The sequence below is a fragment of the Lolium perenne genome, chromosome 5 (assembly GCF_019359855.2).
Source record: "Lolium perenne isolate Kyuss_39 chromosome 5, Kyuss_2.0, whole genome shotgun sequence".
In the NCBI taxonomy this organism is placed as follows: Eukaryota; Viridiplantae; Streptophyta; class Magnoliopsida; order Poales; family Poaceae; genus Lolium; species Lolium perenne.
In genome coordinates, this window is record NC_067248.2 from 239,145,088 (window position 1) to 239,164,244 (window position 19,157).

The 19,157-nt window shown below is 43.0% G+C and overlaps 1 protein-coding gene across 1 annotated transcript; it reads left to right on the forward strand.

Annotated features, from left to right (window-relative positions):
• The first annotated feature begins 13,110 nt into the window (after positions 1-13,110).
• Positions 13,111-18,122, forward strand: LOC127302385 (DNA repair RAD52-like protein 2, chloroplastic). The gene is made up of 4 exons (XM_051332835.2): positions 13,111-13,504; positions 16,822-16,859; positions 17,314-17,405; positions 17,587-18,122. The coding sequence occupies exons 1-4, from the start codon at positions 13,224-13,226 to the stop codon at positions 17,731-17,733; spliced, it is 558 nt and encodes a 185-aa protein (XP_051188795.1). The 5' UTR covers positions 13,111-13,223; the 3' UTR covers positions 17,734-18,122.
• Positions 18,123-19,157: the final 1,035 nt, after the last annotated feature.

The window sequence follows — 19,157 nt, forward strand, 5'->3', positions numbered from 1 at the left end:
GTTTACTCCAAGCACCCAGAAAGGACAGGTGAGATCTAGCAACTCCACCACCGCCACCCTTCCCCTCAGGTGCATTGATGGCGCCATCTGTATTGATTTTAACCCATCCCGGATCAGGTGGTCGCCAACATTGTCCCTCTGCAAGTTTCGAGTTCTTTCCTTGCATTTCTAACATATACAACTCCTCCCTAATCTTGCGCATTGACAAGATCGGATCATATGTCTCATCATCATGAACCCATCGATTCCTGGATGACCAAATTGCATACATGGTACTGATAATAGTGCACCTTTGGTCATCACTAAACATGGGGTCACACAGAATGTCCTTTGCCCATGTGTTTTGATGAAGCCGAGGTAGCTTCAGATCAAACATCCGCCTACCTTCCTCCCAGAACCTTTGTGCATGTGAGCAACTTATCAGAGCATGCATGAGGTCTTCTTCAGAACCAAGACAAATCTCACACCTCCCAATCTCCTTAATATGTCTACGCTTCAGGGTAACACTGTCAGGTAAAATACCCCTTAGCACCCGCCACCAAAATACTCTGATCTTAGGCAGCACTCGTAGTTTCCACAGAGATTTCCACGTATTTTCTTCTGCAGTTGAAGTTCCCATGACCGTCCCTTCTTCTAGAGCAAGATGCTCTTTCCGAATCATTAGAGCACGGTATGCTGTTTTAACAGAATATATGCCAGTCTTCTCTAGACTCCACGCCAAAAAATCCTCCCCTCCATTTGCTCTTAAAGGAATATTTAAAATTGCATCCGCATCTGGAGCAAAGAAATTATTCCGAACCACATCCACATTCCATGTACCACTTCCAGCAATGATCAGATCAGAAACTTTTTCCAATGGTAGAGTGCCCATCCGGCCCATAGGTTTCAATGATAGAGTACCTGGGATCCAATGATCTTCCCAAGTTCTTATCTGAGTTCCATCGCCAACTCGCTTAATCAGCCCTGTAGATAGAGCTTCTCGTCCCGCCACAATGGCTCGCCATGTCGCGGATGCACCTCGTGGTACAGTAGCCTCCATAAAATCCACATTATGGAAATACTTCCCTCTCAAAACTTTAGCACATAAAGAGTCTGGGTGAGTTAAGAATCTCCACCCATGCTTGCCTAATAATGCTATGTTAAACTGCTCCAGGTCTCGAAAACCCAAACCACCTTTTATCTTTGGTAAAACCATCTTTTCCCAAGATAACCAATGTAAAGACCGTTTGTCCAAAGATCCACTCCACCAAAATTTTGCTATACTTGAAATCAACATTTTATACACCTTTTTGGTGAGCTTAAAACAACTCATACTGTATAAAGGAATAGCCATAGAGTAGTGCTAGTCGCCTCACATAGACTTTTTTTTCGTCTCCAGATCTATGTGTACACGTACGGATGTACCGAATCTAACATTGTATATTTGGTTCGATGGTATCGGCGTGGGCACGTGGCCCCGCGATGAGTAGTGCGTCTGGGCTATAGTCTCGCTATTTCCTGAGGCCCAGTTATTTGGGCCGTATCCCGCCGAGAGCCGCGATCGCACCCCAGCCATCGGGTGTATGTACTTGTTTTGTCCCACATCGTCTACGTAGCACAGCACGAACCAGCTTAAATTAGGTTTCCGGGCGTAACGCTCTCGCCGAGTCCATTAGCGTGGGCTCAGAACCCTAGCTTTGGGGGGCCAGCTCGGTCGGTGTGACGTATTGCTGGGTCCCGGCCTTGGACCTGTAACCCTTGGTAAAACATGTTGATTCATCCATGTTGGGAGCGGAGCCTCTATCCCTCCGAACTGCTTTTTAATCCCAATTTCTATTTTATTACTAACCTGTTGATACTCTTCGCTACGTTTCCACTGCCGCCGCCACCAACAGCGCCTTGTCCCATCCCCTTGATTGCTCCATTGCCATTACAAAAGATGCCCTCCCTCTCCCACCCAATCTGCCACCGTCAACCTTGGATCCTACACTAGATAAGGCACCGTAGGGAGAGATAGTGTCTGGCTCTAGCGTGTACGATATTTCTATCCAGTGCCCATCCGAGCTGGTGGTAGTGGCTGCTGAGGCCCAAACATGGTTGTGATGTCCCGTCATGCTTCGGCGAGGTGGTTACCCCGTATTTGCGCCGCATTTATGTTTCAACGGATAGACCGATCATTTTGCATCGAATCGCTAGGCTGAGGTACAGATCAATTTTTTTCGCACTGACATAAATGGTTACTTTGTAGTTGTTTGCGTTGGATCCACGAATATATTGATCCATTTTAGTTCGGGTGCTCTGCTAGATTTTCAGTCCAGTGTGTCCGCGCGGATATGCACTTCACTCTCCCACGACTTAGGGCATCTCCAACGGGGCGACGCATATCGGATACCTAAAGTGGTCGTGCACGTATGTTTGTGTCAAACCGCGGACATGAAAATGGTCGCTTTTGACCGCGCGTCCGTTTACGCCTGGGGTGCCCCTAGTGAGTCTACCCATAATGATTTTACCTATTTTTTTTATTTAATCATTGATAGAAACATTACACAAACTACTACATAGTTTGAAACATGGTTGAAACATTGCAAAATGAGGAAACCTACTAGTGTTGGCCTCACGAGTTTCATTCTTTCGCCGCCAAGAAAGTGAAGGATAACGTTGCATAGAAAACAAAAAATTTCCTACCGCGAGAACGCAATCCAAGCCAAGATGCAATCTAGAAGATGGGAGCAACGAGGGGATGAACGAGACTAACCCTTGAAGAGTTCCAAAGCCTACGAGAGTAGGCTCTCGTTGCTGCGGTAGACGATCACTTGCCGCTTTCAAAAGCGCGTAGAAGATCTTGATGGTGCCACAATCGGGCAGCACCTCCATACTCGGTCACACGTTCGGTGTTGATGACGACGTCCTTCTCCCCGTTCCAGCGGGCAGCGGAAGTAGTAGATCCTCCTCGGAATCCCGGCAGCACGACGGCGTGGTGACGGTGGTGGTGGAGAACTCCGGCAGGGCTTCGCCTATGCGCTGCGGGAGTATTATGTGGAGGAGGAGAGGCTAGGGTTTGGGGAGAGGGGGAGGCTAGGGCGCCGGCCAAGGGCAGCCCTAGGTGGTGCGGCCAAGAGTGGGCAGCCCCCTCCCTCTCCTCCTCATTATATAGGTGGAAATCCCCAAGTGTTGGTATCCAAGTCTTCGAATAAGACCCCAACAATGAAACCTCCCATAGGTGGGAAACCTACTCAAGGGGGGAAATCCCACTCAAGGTGGGACTCCCACCCCTTCCTTGGGGGGTTGGCCGGCCACCCTTTGGGGAGTCCACCTTGGACTCCTCCCCTTTAGGGTTGGCTGGTCATGCAAGGTGGAGTCCCTCCGGGACTCCACTTTCCATGGTGATTTCTTCCGGACTTTTCTAGAACCTTCTAGAACCTGCCATAAATGCACCGGATCATTTCCAAACTTGGAATATGACTTCCTATATATGAATCTTATTCTCCGGACCATTCCGGACCTCCTCATGATGTCCTGGATCCCATCCGAGACTCCGAACAAAACTTCGAACTCCATTCCAAATTCCATATCTACTTAAACGACATCAAACCTTAAGTGTGTCACCCTACGGTTCGTGAACTATGTAGACATGGTTGAGACTTCTCTCCGACCAATAACCAATAGCGGGATCTGGAGATCCATAATGGCTCCCACATATTCAACGATGACTTAGTGATCAAATGAACCATTCACATACGATACCAATTCCCTTTGTCACGCGATATTTTACTTGTCCGAGGTTTGATCATCGGTATCATTCTATACCTTGTTCAACCTCGTCTCCTGACAAGTACTCTTTACTCGTACCGTGGTATGTGGTCTCTTATGAACTTATTCATATGCTTGCAAGACATTAGATGACATTCCACCGAGAGGGCCCAGAGTATATCTATCCGTCATCGGGATGGACAAATCCCACTGTTGATCCATATGCCTCAACTCATACTTTCCGGATACTTAATCCCACCTTTATAACCACCCATTTACGCAGTGGCGTTTGATGTAATCAAAGTACCTTTCCGGTATAAGTGATTTACATGATCTCATGGTCATAAGGACTAGGTAACTATGTATCGAAAGCTTATAGCAAATAACTTAATGACGTGATCTTATGCTACGCTTAATTGGGTGTGTCCATTACATCATTCATATAATGATATAACCTTGTTATTAATAACATCCAATGTTCATGATCACGAAACCATGATCATCTATTAATATACAAGCTAGTTATACAAGAGGCTTACTAGGGACTCTTTGTTGTTCACATAACACACATGTATCAATGTTTCGGTTAATACAATTATAGCATGGTATGTAAACATTATCATAAACACAAAGATATATTATAATAACCATTTTATTATTGCCTCTTGGGCATATCTCCAACAGTCTCCCACTTGCACTAGAGTCAATAATCTAGTTTACATTTGTAAAGATATAACACCTTGGCCTTCTAGTGCTTTATCATGTTTTGCTCACGGGAGAGGTTTTAGTCAACGGATCTGACACGCTCAGAAACGTATGTATTTTGTAATTCATTTGCGTCTCAATCGCATCACTCATTTCCAAATGAGTCGGCATTAAATATGTTTGATCTTTTGGTGGAACCTTAATTCCGCTGTCTGAAATATGTCACTAATATTGTCACACACAATATAGCTTCAAAGTTCGAGTCGGAACTACACCAAGTTCTCAAAGAACCTCTTGACTTTAACATCCTTTGTCATTGTCAAAACAATGACATATTCTGCCTTCTTTTGTAGAATCCGTCACAATATTTAGAACTCTTCTAAATCTAGCATAGACAACTTCTAGCTTATTGTGCTAACTTTTAAAACAACACTTAGTCTAATTTGAGATTGAAATTTTATTTTTTTATATGTGACAAAATAAATATCGGTGTAATCACCTTACAGCGATTTGTTTGTCATTTCTCCATACAAAACTATATATATATCCTTGGTTCTTCTAAAGTACTCAAGGATACTCTTACTGTCGTCCAATGATCATCTCATGAATCATTCTGGTATATGCTCATAACATTTTAGAGCACAAGATATCTGATTTTGTACATATTATTCGTGATCTAAAATCACTCATGTGTTTTTACTCATCGAGTGTCATATACACTCAAGTCTTGTTAAACCTTCACATGAGAAGAACATTTTCTTAATATTTCTATATTGAACTACTTCAATATCCATTCTATGTACTTTGACTTAAACTTATTATGTGTTTCAATCTATCTTCATAGATCTTGACACTAAATATGTTTCAGTCCATATCCTTTCATTAAAATTAATTTCTCAATGAAACCTTTTAATCAAGTATATAATTACATCATTTATAACCAACTATATGTCATCTACATAAAGTATTATAAATATGTCTCAGCACTCCCACTTAATTTCTTGCAAATGCAAGCCTCTTCATCGTTTCTGATGAAATCAAAAACTCTTTGACTATTTCATCTGGTGAAGATTCCAACTCCGTAATACTCACTTCATCCAATTTGAAGTTCGTATACCTATCTAGTATTCTACGGACTAGCAAAACAATTGGTTGTATCTTGTATACATACTTCTGTTAAGTAGTGTATTTTGCCATCCTACTAGCATATTTCATAAAAGAAATATGTAGTGATTACTAGAATAATCCACATAGACTATAAGCATTGCTACGGAAGATCTAATTTTATCGTAGTCAACTCTTTGAACTTTGTCGTAAACAATTTTTCGACAAGTCAAGCTTTCTTCAAGGATATTTCATCCAAGTCCATCAATTTCATAGATCCATTTACTTTCAAAAAGTATTCATCTATCTTGGATTTCATGGCGTATAGCCATTTTAACGGAGTCAGGGCCCATCATAACTTCTTTGTTTGTAGTTGGTTTATCATTGTTCAAAATCAATCCTTTGTCCACAAATCATTTATTTGATCACAAAGTAAACCATACCTACAAGGTTCAATATGTACTTCGATCTCCATGGCTAAAACACTTTGTAGTCATGGGAGCCATGATCGTCGTGGCCGCTTCCGAAACCAATTCCGATCGCGCTACTACGATCATTATGCTCAGGTTCATAAACCTTATCAAATTATATTGTCCTCCCACTCAAATACTTCACTAGAAACAATTTCTTGGAAATAAGAAACATTGACAAACACTTTTGTCTTTGTCTCGTGGGAAGAATTCCCAATTAAATCTCTGGGATAACCAACAAAGACATTCATCCGATTTTGGTAAAAAAACTCTTAGACCAAAATTTAAAGAAAGGACTATTAAGGTTTATACCCATGCCATAACTCGTATGGTGTCATTTCAACGGATCATGATGATGCTCTATTCAGTGTAAAAGCGGTAGTCACTAAAGCATAATCCACAAAAATATAATGGCGTCATAATATTTTATCTCATCATTAATCCAACAAGGTTTGGATACATATCTCGGATACTATATCATCATTATGATACTCCAAGAAATGTGAGTTGTAGAACAATTTCATAACTCTCTTAGATGTTCGCTAAAACTCGTAATTCAAATATTTCCACCATGATCCAATCATAGATATTTGATTTTTCTATTACGATGATTTCCACTTCATGCTGAAATTTATTTGAATCCTTTCAAATGTTTCAAACTTCTTCCTTATTGAATATATCCACATATATATACTCAATTCATTGTTGAAAGTTTTTCATGAAGTAGAAGAATCTCCCGCACACAACTATGCCCAGTGAACCACATACATCATCATGTATTTTTCCACTAAGTTAGTTGCCCGTTCAACTTTTGGCCTATGAACGTTATTTTAATCATTCTCTTTAGAAAAGATTTGCAAGCGCCAAATGATTCAAAAATCAAATGACTCCAAAAATCCATTCGCATGGAGTTCCTTCATGCGTTCCTTTCTAACATGACCTAAATGGCGGTTCCACAAATAAGTGGAATTCAAATCATTTGCCTTATGGCATTTTAGCGTCAGTTTTATGTATGTGTGTTTCACCATTAAGATTTATAATAACTTATCCATCGTATATGGAGTAATGTCATAATTTGAACAACTCATTGTTTTCATTTGACCAGAGCAAAATAACAATTATTAAGTTCTTTATTATAAATTTTAAGGGCTAGATAGAATGCCAACGACGAACACAATAACACTTTATTTTGTTCCAGACGTGCATTCCTATCATATTCCTTGTCAGTCACTTAGGCCATTGTATTCTTGTATTGCGTTGTTTTGTATAACACTTCATACCAACCAATATGCTACTAATACCCAAGAATTTCATTGTGTGACTTAACTAGGAATACAACCATAACATGTATATCATTTATATACACCTGAGCTAGACTTTCTAGTCTTTTCTTTTCTTTTTTCCAAAATATCTTTTGCAGTTTCTCTTTTAGCTTTCCTCATTATTCAGAAAAACACTTCAACATCAATAACTTCTAGGTTTGTTGGTCAAATACCAATAACCTTGAGGTTCTTACTTTGAAGTTGATCATCATATGACAAGTGTTCTAGATTTCACTTATTAGTAACTTTGTAATACGATGAACAATTTCACTCATAATTTTATCCATCAATTTATGACAACTTTTTGAGACCATGTCTGTACATGCTAGGCTCATAAAGCTTAACCTCAGTATTCGCATGTGCAAATCTGGCTTGCACCCGTTGTAAGCACACGTAGAATCTATAACACCCGATCATCACGTGATGCTTCGATACGACGAGTCTTAGCAACGGTGCATACTAAGGATGATAACTTCATGGATATGCGAATATCGTTAGTGCCCCAATAGTTGGAGGATTGTGACGCCTGACGTCTTCAACCTTCATACATTCCCATAAAACTTATGAGTTTATGTAGTCTCACCAAAATATATTCCATCATCTTGCAATAAGGTCTTAGATATCACATATATCTCATACCTTGATTATTTCTGAAAACTAAGTTTTCAGCTCCTTACTTTTCAAACAAATTTGAACTTCAAGTTTGACGGAGACAAGATAACTTTAGGTACTAATTGAAACCTTAGCTCTTTGAATCAACAATGTGAGGTTTACTAAAAGTTTGCAATAGGACTTAACCAATTCTTGATTCTTTAACAATACGGTACCAATCCGTAAAGTTTCTTGTCAGATTTTAACAGTATTTCTATCTCAATAATAAGACTAGCGCATAGTAGAAAAACGTATGCCAATACTACAAAATTAATTCAAAATACTACTCAGACTATGTTTATGATAATTAGTTCATGTTTTAATCTAATTACTAATGAACTCTCACTTAATACAACATCCCTCATAGTTGTTAAGTGGTACACGATCCAAATCCACTACACCAAAACCGATCATCACGTGAGATGATGTAGCTTCAATGGTGAACATCAACATGTTGATCATATCATCCATATGACTCGTGTTCAACCTTTCGGTTTCCGTTGTCCCGAGGCCATGTCTGTACATGCTAGGCTCGTCAAGCAAACCCAAGTATTCCGCGTGTGCAACATGGCTTACACCCGTTGTATGTTGAGTTTATCACACCCGATCATCACGAGATGCTTCAAAACTACGAACAATGCAACGGTGCATACGAGGGAAGAACACTTTATTATCTTGATATTAATGTGAGGGATCATCTTATAATGCTACCGTCGCGATCTAAGCAAAATAAGATGCATAAAAGGATTAACATCACATGCAGTTCATATGTGATATGATATGGCCCTTTTGTCTTTGCGCCTTCGATCTTCATCTCCAAAGCACGGACATGATCTCCATCATCAACGGGCATGATCTCCATCATCATCGGCGTAGCGTCAAGGTTCATGGCGCCGTCTTCATGGTTGTTCACCTCATGTAGCAACTATTACAACTACTTTGAAATACTACTCAACATGAAAATTAAAGACAACCATAAGGCTCCTGCTGGTTGCCACAATACAATAATGATCATCTCATACATATTCATCATCATATCATGGCCATATCACATCACCAAACCCTGCAAAAACAAGTTAGACGTCTCTAATTTGGTTTGCATATTTTACGTGGTTTAGGGTTTTCGAGTAAGATCTAATCTACCTACGAACATGAACCACAACGGTGATACTAGTGTTGTCAATAGAAGAGTAAGTTGAATCTTCACTATAGTAGGAGAGACAGACACCCGCAAAGCCTCTTATGCAATACAAGTTGCATGTCGAACGAGGAACAAGTCTTATGAACGCGGTCATATAAAGTTAGTCCGGGCCGCTTCATCCCACTATGCCACAAAGATGCAAAGTACTCAAACTAAAGATAACAAGAGCATCAACGCCCACAAAACCATTGTGTTCTACTCGTGCAACCATCTATGCATAGACACGGCTCTGATACCACTGAAGGATAACGTTGCATAGAAAACAAAAATTTTCCTACCGCGAGAACGCAATCCAAGCCAAGATGCAATCTAGAAGATGGGAGCAACGAGGGGATGAACGAGACTAACCCTTGAAGAGTTCCAAATCCTACGAGAGTAGGCTCTCGTTGCTGCGGTAGACGATCACTTGCCGCTTTCAAAAGCGCGTAGAAGATCTTGATGGTGCCACAATCGGGCAGCACCTCCGTACTCGGTCACACGTTCGGTGTTGATGACGACGTCCTTCTCCCCGTTCCAGCGGGTAGCGAAAGTAGTAGATCCTCCTCGGAATCCCGGCAGCACGATGGCGTGGTGACGGTGGTGGTGGAGAACTCCGGCAGGGCTTCGCCTATGCGCTGCGGGAGTATTATGTGGAGGAGGAGAGGCTAGGGTTTGGGGAGAGGGGGAGGCTAGGGCGCCGGCCAAGGGCAGCCCTAGGTGGTGCGGCCAAGAGTGGGCAGCCCCCTCCCTCTCCTCCTCATTATATAGGTGGAAATCCCCAAGTGTTGGTATCCAAGTCTTCGAATAAGACCCCAACAATGAAACCTCCCATAGGTGGGAAACCTACTCAAGGGGGGAAATCCCACTCAAGGTGGGACTCCCACCCCTTCCTTGGGGGGTTGGCCGGCCACCCTTTGGGGAGTCCACCTTGGACTCCTCCCCTTTAGGGTTGGCTGGTCATGCAAGGTGGAGTCCCTCCGGGACTCCACTTTCCATGGTGATTTCTTCCGGACTTTTCTAGAACCTTCTAGAACCTGCCATAAATGCACCGGATCATTTCCAAACTTGGAATATGACTTCCTATATATGAATCTTATTCTCCGGACCATTCCGGACCTCCTCATGATGTCCTGGATCCCATCCGAGACTCCGAACAAAACTTCGAACTCCATTCCAAATTCCATATCTACTTAAACGACATCAAACCTTAAGTGTGTCACCCTACGGTTCGTGAACTATGTAGACATGGTTGAGACTTCTCTCCGACCAATAACCAATAGCGGGATCTGGAGATCCATAATGGCTCCCACATATTCAACGATGACTTAGTGATCGAATGAACCATTCACATACGATACCAATTCCCTTTGTCACGCGATATTTTACTTGTCCGAGGTTTGATCATCGGTATCATTCTATACCTTGTTCAACCTCGTCTCCTGACAAGTACTCTTTACTCGTACCGTGGTATGTGGTCTCTTATGAACTTATTCATATGCTTGCAAGACATTAGACGACATTCCACCGAGAGGGCCCAGAGTATATCTATCCGTCATCGGGATGGACAAATCCCACTGTTGATCCATATGCCTCAACTCATACTTTCCGGATACTTAATCCCACCTTTATAACCACCCATTTACGCAGTAGCGTTTGATGTAATCAAAGTACCTTTCCGGTATAAGTGATTTACATGATCTCATGGTTATAAGGACTAGGTAACTATGTATCGAAAGCTTATAGCAAATAACTTAATGACGTGATCTTATGCTACGCTTAATTGGGTGTGTCCATTACATCATTCATATAATGATATAACCTTGTTATTAATAACATCCAATGTTCATGATCACGAAACCATGATCATCTATTAATATACAAGCTAGTTATACAAGAGGCTTACTAGGGACTCTTTGTTGTTCACATAACACACATGTATCAATGTTTCGGTTAATACAATTATAGCATGGTATGTAAACATTATCATAAACACAAAGATATATTATAATAACCATTTTATTATTGCCTCTTGGGCATATCTCCAACAGAAAGAAGACTCTAAGAACCCAAACTAGAAAATCCATCGGGCTCTAGGTGCCCTGTTGTTCTTCTATCCGCAGGAAGAACATACAGAAACATACAATAATGGCTTCAATTGGTCGGTGGCATATTCGCTGCAAAGAAAAAACACTTGAACAACACTAACTGGTGGCATCTTCGCTCCAAAGAGAAAACACTTGAACAACACTAACTGTCGGTTTCCCTGCCGGACTCGTTCGTGTGGTATTGTCTGCGGCAGGATATGTTGTCGAACACCTTGACGATCATCTCATCGTCGCCTTCGTAGAGGAAGGTGAGCAGGCAGTCGTCCTCGCGGTTGCGGACGCGGGCGAACTTGTCCCACCTGGTGCGCAGGTACATCTTGCCCTGCCCGTCGAACAAGACCTCGGCAGGCCACCGACAGCAATCGCACATGGCCTCCCGCAGCTGCAACTCGGCTGGCTCGGCGCCATCGATAGACTCGGCGAACTTACCGGGAAGCCGCTTGATGCCGAGGGGGTCCTCGTCGATGCGGAGGATGAACTCAAGAGCACCTTGCCTCCTGCAAAGACGATGACGCCGTAAGCGACGACGAGTGGAGGGGTGATGCTGCTCCAGCACGGCGGCCAGGCCGCTGCGCCCGCTCCCGCGGCCACATGTGGGATCACCATTAACTTTCCACGAACAATCCAGTCACTATGCATCCGACCACTGGATATAGATATAGGCACATTTTTCGACCGCGCGGTGTCGTTAAGATAGCCCTTAGAGCATCTCCAGTCGCGTCCCCCAAAGCGTCCCCCAAACCGCGCCGGATTGAGCGTTTGCTGCGAAGAAACTTCCGTGCACGTATTCGCAGAAACAACACTCTTCATCATCAGGTGTCTTCCTCGTCGGTGCTGTCGCCGTGGTAGTCCTGGCGGCAGCGCGTCTCGTCGAAGACCTTGACACTCATGTCCCTGTCGCCGAAGTAGGAGAACAGGAGGTTGAAGCCGTTTTCGAGGATGTGGTGGCGCACAAACTTCTCCCAGCCGATGTTGAGGTACATCTTGCCGCGCGCGTCGTAGATCACGTCGACGATCCACTGGTAGTAGCCGCACGAAGCCTCCCGCAGATGCATCGTGCGCGGGCGGTCGTCTTCGGCGACGTACTCGACGATCACGGCCACGGCCGCGAGCTCGGCCTCCGTCTCTACCAGACATAGCGTCGACTCTTGTTGAGATGGTTCCGGCTAGGGTTGGGGAGAGAGGCGCTAGGGTTTGTGTGTGAGAGGGACGATGAGAGGCGGCCCTTTTTATAGGCCGGAGGGAGGCGGGGGAGCGGTGGCGCTCATTAATGCCGGCACGCAGAGCTAGGCGCGACGAGACGCGTCGCTGCGCCTCTGTGGGAACTGCACCGTCGCTGCGCGCCAATAACTTCCGTCGCGAGGTAGACGACGGTTAGGTCAACATTTATTGTGCCGCTGACGGGTCGGCCCCGCCTCGCTTTTCGGTGTGTCCGGCATCCCCGGTGCGTCCCGTGTGGGGCAGGAACGGGCTCGGGACGCCGGACACCGTATTGGAGCGCGCCGGATAAAATTGGGCTTTGGAGAACGTAGGTAGAACCATTTTTTAAACCCATCGCGCCCCAAATTGCTTTCAGGAACGCGACGGAGATGCTATTATCGAGTTTGTTGACCACGTCCACGTCCTCGCTCCTTCCTCCATGGACCACCGTCGGAAGGGAACTCATCTATCTTCCTATCGACGCGCCGTGCGGGCTGCCGGTCCAGCACGCACGACCCACTCCTTTTCTCCTTCTCCTCGCACGGCACGCCCAAGTACACGGCCCCCGTCGCGGGCGTGACACGCCCACTAGGATAGGATCCCCCGGGTAGGTAGCCCGCCCGGCTGCTCCTCTGGAGCTGCGTGCGCAACCAACCCGCCCGCCCATTTCCCCGCTCCTCCTCCTCCACCCCACTCCCCACCCACCTCTCTCTCCCCGCCACACCGCCTCTGCGCGACCCACCCGCGGCCACCACCCATGGACGCCACGTCGCTCAGCCCCTCCCCCGCGCTATCATCGCCCGTCAACGCCGCCAGGAGGGCGGGCTGGCGGCGCGCGCCCCCGCCCCCGCGGCCTAGGCTCTCCGTGGTGGCGAGGCTGGAGGGGGGCCTGGGGAAGGGCGCCGTGCCCACCACCAACTACGTCGTCCCGCTCGACAAGCCCACCGGGATGACCCGCCCGCTCGTCGAGATCCTCCGGGACCTCAACAAGCGCGTCCCCGACAAGATCATCGACCCCGAAACCAACACCGTACCCTGGTGAGAGACACCCGCTGCCGATTCTAGCTAGCATATTCTCTGCCCGACTCGATCTGTTCTCTTCTCCCTCGAGGTGCCGCTGTTCTGCCTGTCTAACCACATGATCCTTGCCTTGACCACCGCGCCTAATTAGTGATCGTTCTGCTGAGATGCTCAAAATCTGCTCCAGAAGTCAATAGGGATTTCTGCAGCTGCTGTTTCTCCCATCTGTACCTTATTCGCCTCTGAATTGAATTGGTAGGATTGGGCTAATGAAATGGTCCTGACCAACGCATTTGGTCCCAGCATAGCTTTCCTCCTCCTGCTGGATCACCCATACCACGATAACTCATCAAAGTTTTCCACCGCTGGCAACAATTCATTTCGTTCATGATAGATAGCTCACCCAATTTCCACCACGGACAAAAAAAAAAAAAATCCTCCGACCCATATTACTTGCTAGATTCGATAGGATGGTTCTGAACTTGACGTGCTCTGCACTGATATGTTTAATCACCTCTCTGCCGAGTCGATAACTTTTTTCTGGCCTAAACTAAGATATAAGTTCAGGTACTAGCTTAGTCCCTCCCTAAAGTGACCATACTTTTGTCCTTCATATGGTTTAATATTCTCAAACTTAGGTTGCTGCTGCTGCCGTGTTGGTACATGGAAAAAAGTCACTTGAGCAACTTAGTCTTGTGTTTCACTTTCAAGCTTCGTAGATAGATAAAATAAGTATAAAGCCAGTGCCCAATCATTTGGTGTTGTTGATTAAGTTATGCTGTTTGGACAAGGACAGTTTGGTGGGCAATTCTGTTATGTTAGTCTAAAACGGGGAAGAGTTCTGCTACTTCTGGACTTCGTAAACAGATATTATCTACAGTGCATGCTGTCATATCATCCTGTTTTGAAACCGCGTACCTATCTTGCTTTAAGATGAAGCGTGGGGATCTGGTCTATATCTGGAAATATCGTTTACATGCAGTTTTCCTAGGTTAGCTGTGGCAGTTTGCGAGTTCAGCGGCAGATATAATTTCTGCACCTGCTGTTTCTTCCTTCTGTAGCTGTTTAGCCTCTGAATTGAATTGGTGGGATTTGACAAATGAAATGGTCCTGACCAACGCATTTGTTCCTAGCATAGCTTTCCTCTTACTGGATAGCTCACCCAAGTTCCACCGCTGTCAATGATTCATTTTGTTCATGATAGCTCATCCAATTTCCACCACTGACAGAAAATCCTCCGGCCCATTATTACTTGTTAGATTAGGTAAGGTGGTTGTGAGGTTGACATGCTCTGCTGTGATATCTCCTCTCTTTTGACTCGATAACTTTTTGTTGGCCTAAAGTAAGATAGGTTCAGGTACTAGCTTGGCACTAAAGTGACCATACTTTGTCATTCAAATAGTTTAATGTTCTCGAAGTTAGGTTGTTGCTGCCGTGTTGGTAGTTTCGGAACTTCTGTTGGATGGAAAAGTTACTTGAGCAATTTAGTCTTCTGTTTTACTTTCAAGCTTTTGGCAGATAAAATATATAAATGGCAATGCCCAATCATTTGGTTTTGTTGATTAAGTTATGCAGTTTGGACAAGGACAGGTTGGTGGACAATTCTGTTATGTTAGTCTAAAAAGGGGAAGAGTTCTGGTACTCTGGGCCTTGTAAGGGCACCCACAATGTATAGCCAAATGTGGTTCTATATTAGCTTTTTGGCTTTTGGAACTAGTTCCCTACATTGTGAAGGTAGTTCCAAAAGAAGCAAAAGTGGGAACCGGAGCAAGTAGTTGCTCCGATGCCAAGTTTGTGGCCAAATGCTTGATGGGTTAAAATATGCATATCTAAGGAAGAAAGAGAAGATGGTTAAGGTGAGAGAGAGGATGGCTGTAAAGAAAAACAATTCTTTTACATTGTTTGTGTCAGTATCAGGGCCCATTGTGTAGACATTTGGAACTAGGCAACATTGTGGAGGTGTAGCCATATGTAGTTCCGATGCCAAATACTGTGCTTTGTCAGATTTGGCCATTCATACATTGTGGATGCCCTAAACGGATATTAGCTACAATGCATGCTGTTGTATCATCCTGCTTTTAAACCGCCGTACCTATGTTGCTTTAAGATGAACTGTGGGGATCTGGTTTGTATCTCGAAATGTCATTTACTTGTATGATAAAACGATAAACATATATGCACAGTCTTCTTAGCTAACACATTACACTGTTGGTTTAAATCATTTCCTGACTAAAATTGAACCTTAGCTACACATTACACTGGAACATCTGTTAGATGGGAAAGTTACTTGACCAACTTGGCTTCTGTCTCACTTTCAAGCTTTGGTAGATAAGATCTATAAAGTCATTGGTCAATCATCTGGTGTTGTTGATTAAATTATGTGATTGATTTGGCGATTCTATTAGTATAAAAAGCGGAAGTATTCTGGTACTCTGGACTTTGTAAAGTGATATCAGCTATCGGCCTGTGTATGCTGTCGTATTATCCCTTTTTTTAAACCGTTGTACCTATGTGTCTTTAAGATGAAGTGTGGATCTGGTTTTACATCTAGGAATATCATATATTCGTATTCATAAAACAGTTAAAGTTACATGTACAGTCTTTTAGATAGCACAGTACACTGTTAGTTTAAATCATTTCCTGTATGTTAAGTTGGACCTTAGCAGTGATCTGAATTACTTCATTTCTATCTCCTTTTTTGTAACAAGAAACAATATAGTGGTGTGTATGCTTTTAGTTATGGCGAATAAAATAAATCACCTTGATATATAAGTTATCCTAGCCAATGGAGAACATATTGTGAGGTTAAATAATAGGAGAGTAGAATGCAACTCAAGTATAAGGTACTCATGGCATCTACCTCTTGTCAGGTGAGAGAGACATGTCTAGCATATCTGCAGATCTCTTGAGCTAAAAATACAACTAAGCTTCCTTTTTCCATTTGATAACACATGGATAAAAGTTCGTTGCTATTTAGATCCCTTAATCTTGACGCTGGTCCTGTCCACTCATTAACAAGATAAATTTGTAGCATCTTCTTTTGTCATGGTTTGATTTTTTTGGATGAAGAGTAGAATAGTTAACACCGCCCCTAGTCTTTTGATAAGAAAGGCTGCAGCTACCTATCCTGTGTTAAGCTGGTGACAAATTAATTGTATTTTGTGAACCTTTCTTTTAACAGATACAAAAGCCAGTAAGCCTAATAAACAATGACATGCAATCAGTCATTTGGCTTCTACTATGACTACTCTTTTTATCAATGTTTGATATAGAAATAGAATCATGTAGTTTGATACCTTTTCCCTTGCATAATCTATTTTCCTCTCTCATCGCAGGTACCATGCCAATAGAATGCTGAGTTTTTACGCACCAGGTGATTTCTCATTAAACTTCCCTCTGCAATTAAAATTTTATTTTCTAGTGGATTCCTGAGTCTACTCACCCTGATGCTTTCATTTGTTTGAATACAACTTTAGTTCCAAGTCTGTTTTTTGATGCCTTGTGTATTTGTGACCTCCCAATTTCATATTGAGCAATACCAACTTATCAAGTACACATTACAAACTTATACCATGCCGTACTTTCGGTTTGTTACATAGAACTAGAATGATGGTCATTATACTCTGCATACATAATGCTTGGCAAATGTGCCATGTTTCAGCTACTAAAAGTTCTTAACCTCGTTGTGTTGGATATTTGAACTATTGGCACACATCAACACTTGGAGATAACCATGTAAAAAAATAAAAGGAAACAATTTGTGTACCGTCGAACACAGAAAGCACCACCAGTAATGAAAAAGTGATCAACGGTTCCTATTTTTTCAGGTTGGTGTGGTGAAGTTCGCGATGTTATTTATTCTAACAATGGAACTGTGACCGTGGTCTATCGAGTGATTCTGAAAGGAACCGATGGAGAGGTATTTATTCTCCCTTTTCTGCATTAGTTAGACACATAAAACATGGACTCATCGAGATCCGAACCAGCTGTACCAATTCGTTTTAGTTGAGCATCCTAACATACATAATAATAAAAGCGTTGGTTTTCCTTCTTGTTCATTTTTCTTGCCATACCATTTGACACTCATATATGTGTGGTAGGCTTTCCGAGACGCCACAGGCACAGCAAAGGTTCATGAGGGGCGTAGCGACGACGCTGTCGCGGCTGCAGAGGAAACAGCCTTCAGCAAGGCCTGTGCACGGTTCGGTTTTGGCCTATACCTGTACCACCAGGACGAGATCCCATAGGGAGGATGCCAGCTTTCAGGCACGTTGGTGTAGGAACTCTCTGGGAATTTGGAATTTTTTTAGACTGCTGTGAATCATGCTTTCCCTGGGGCTTATGCAAGAAGCCTGTAAATTGTTCTTCTGTTACGGTCTCTGGTGTTATCAGCCTCGCTTGCCAGAATTCGTCCAGTTATTAGAGATAAAACGAAAGGAATATTAAAGATGTATTTTTTCCCGCTTACGTTTTGATAGAAAATTTCTTTTTTTTCCTTTTACTTTTTGTTAGAAACTTTCTCTTGTAGTAACAGTCAAGCACATTTTACCAGCCAAATTGTACTTATAGTTTCAAGACTTTTGTCCATGTCTAAAATCCTTTGAAAGACCGGATGGAATATATCACTTCTTATAAATAGTAGTACTCAAAATTTTCAAGCAAACGTGATGGAGAGTTTTCTTCCGACAGTGTAAGTCATGTGCACTTGCCAAAAATCATAAAAGATATGGCCACACTTGTGACCTAGACCAAAAATAGACTTGACATAAATAAAAAGAGGAGTTATATACAAAGGAGTCTATATTTAAGATGCATGTAATTGTAAGTGGTACAAATGTCTCATTGAGCAATACCAACTTATAAAGTACGCATGAAGCTTATACCATGCCATGCCTGAAGTTTGTTGTACATAACCAAACTAAAATGGATCGTTATACTCATAATAGTGCTTGTTGAAAGTGCCATATTTCAGCTAATAAAAGTTTATAATCTCAGTACGTTTCATATTTGAACTAATGTGATTACACTTAAATACTCGAAGATACCCCCACATGGCCACATAGAAAAATAGAAGGAAAAAATTGTGGAACATCGAACACAGAAAGCACCATCAAACACAGAAGGCAGCATGCAGACTAAAGATAAGTGATCAACCATTTCTATTTTTTCCAGGTTGGTGTGGTGTGGTTCGCGGTGTTAAGAATGGAACTGTGACTGTGGTCTATCGAGTGATTCTGAAAGGAAGTATCTCTTTCCCTTTTCTGAAGAACATTGTCCACTATGTATTATGCATTAATCAGCCTCCATTTTTCTTCTTCTTGTCCTACTTCCTTACCATTCAACTTGATGCTTTTTTTTTTTGAAACGAGGCAAAATATTTTCCATTTTTATTGATTAAGGAGAAGTCTTAAAAACCAAACACACTTGACTAAAAGTCAAGCACAAATGAACCTAGCCTATTCTCGCGTCATGACATTACTCAAAGCCTTAGCCCCGGCGAGACTCCATATGGCCACATCTTCCTTTATTTATCAAACTAACATATTTGAGGTAGAAGCTTCATTTCGGAATACTCGTGCATTTCTTTCCTTTCAAATTTCCCATGAGATCAACATAGCAAGCGATGACATGTCCTTCTTCCATTGTCCATGCTTGTGCACTCCATCCATCC

Coding starts and splice junctions, on each gene's coding strand:
- LOC127302385 (XM_051332835.2), top strand. CDS start 13,224: ATGGACGCCACGTCGCTCAGCCCCTCCCCCGCGCTATCATCGCCCGTC. Junction 13,505..16,821: donor GAAACCAACACCGTACCCTG/GTGAGAGACACC, acceptor CTCTCATCGCAG/GTACCATGCCAATAGAATGC. Junction 16,860..17,313: donor GCTGAGTTTTTACGCACCAG/GTGATTTCTCAT, acceptor CTATTTTTTCAG/GTTGGTGTGGTGAAGTTCGC.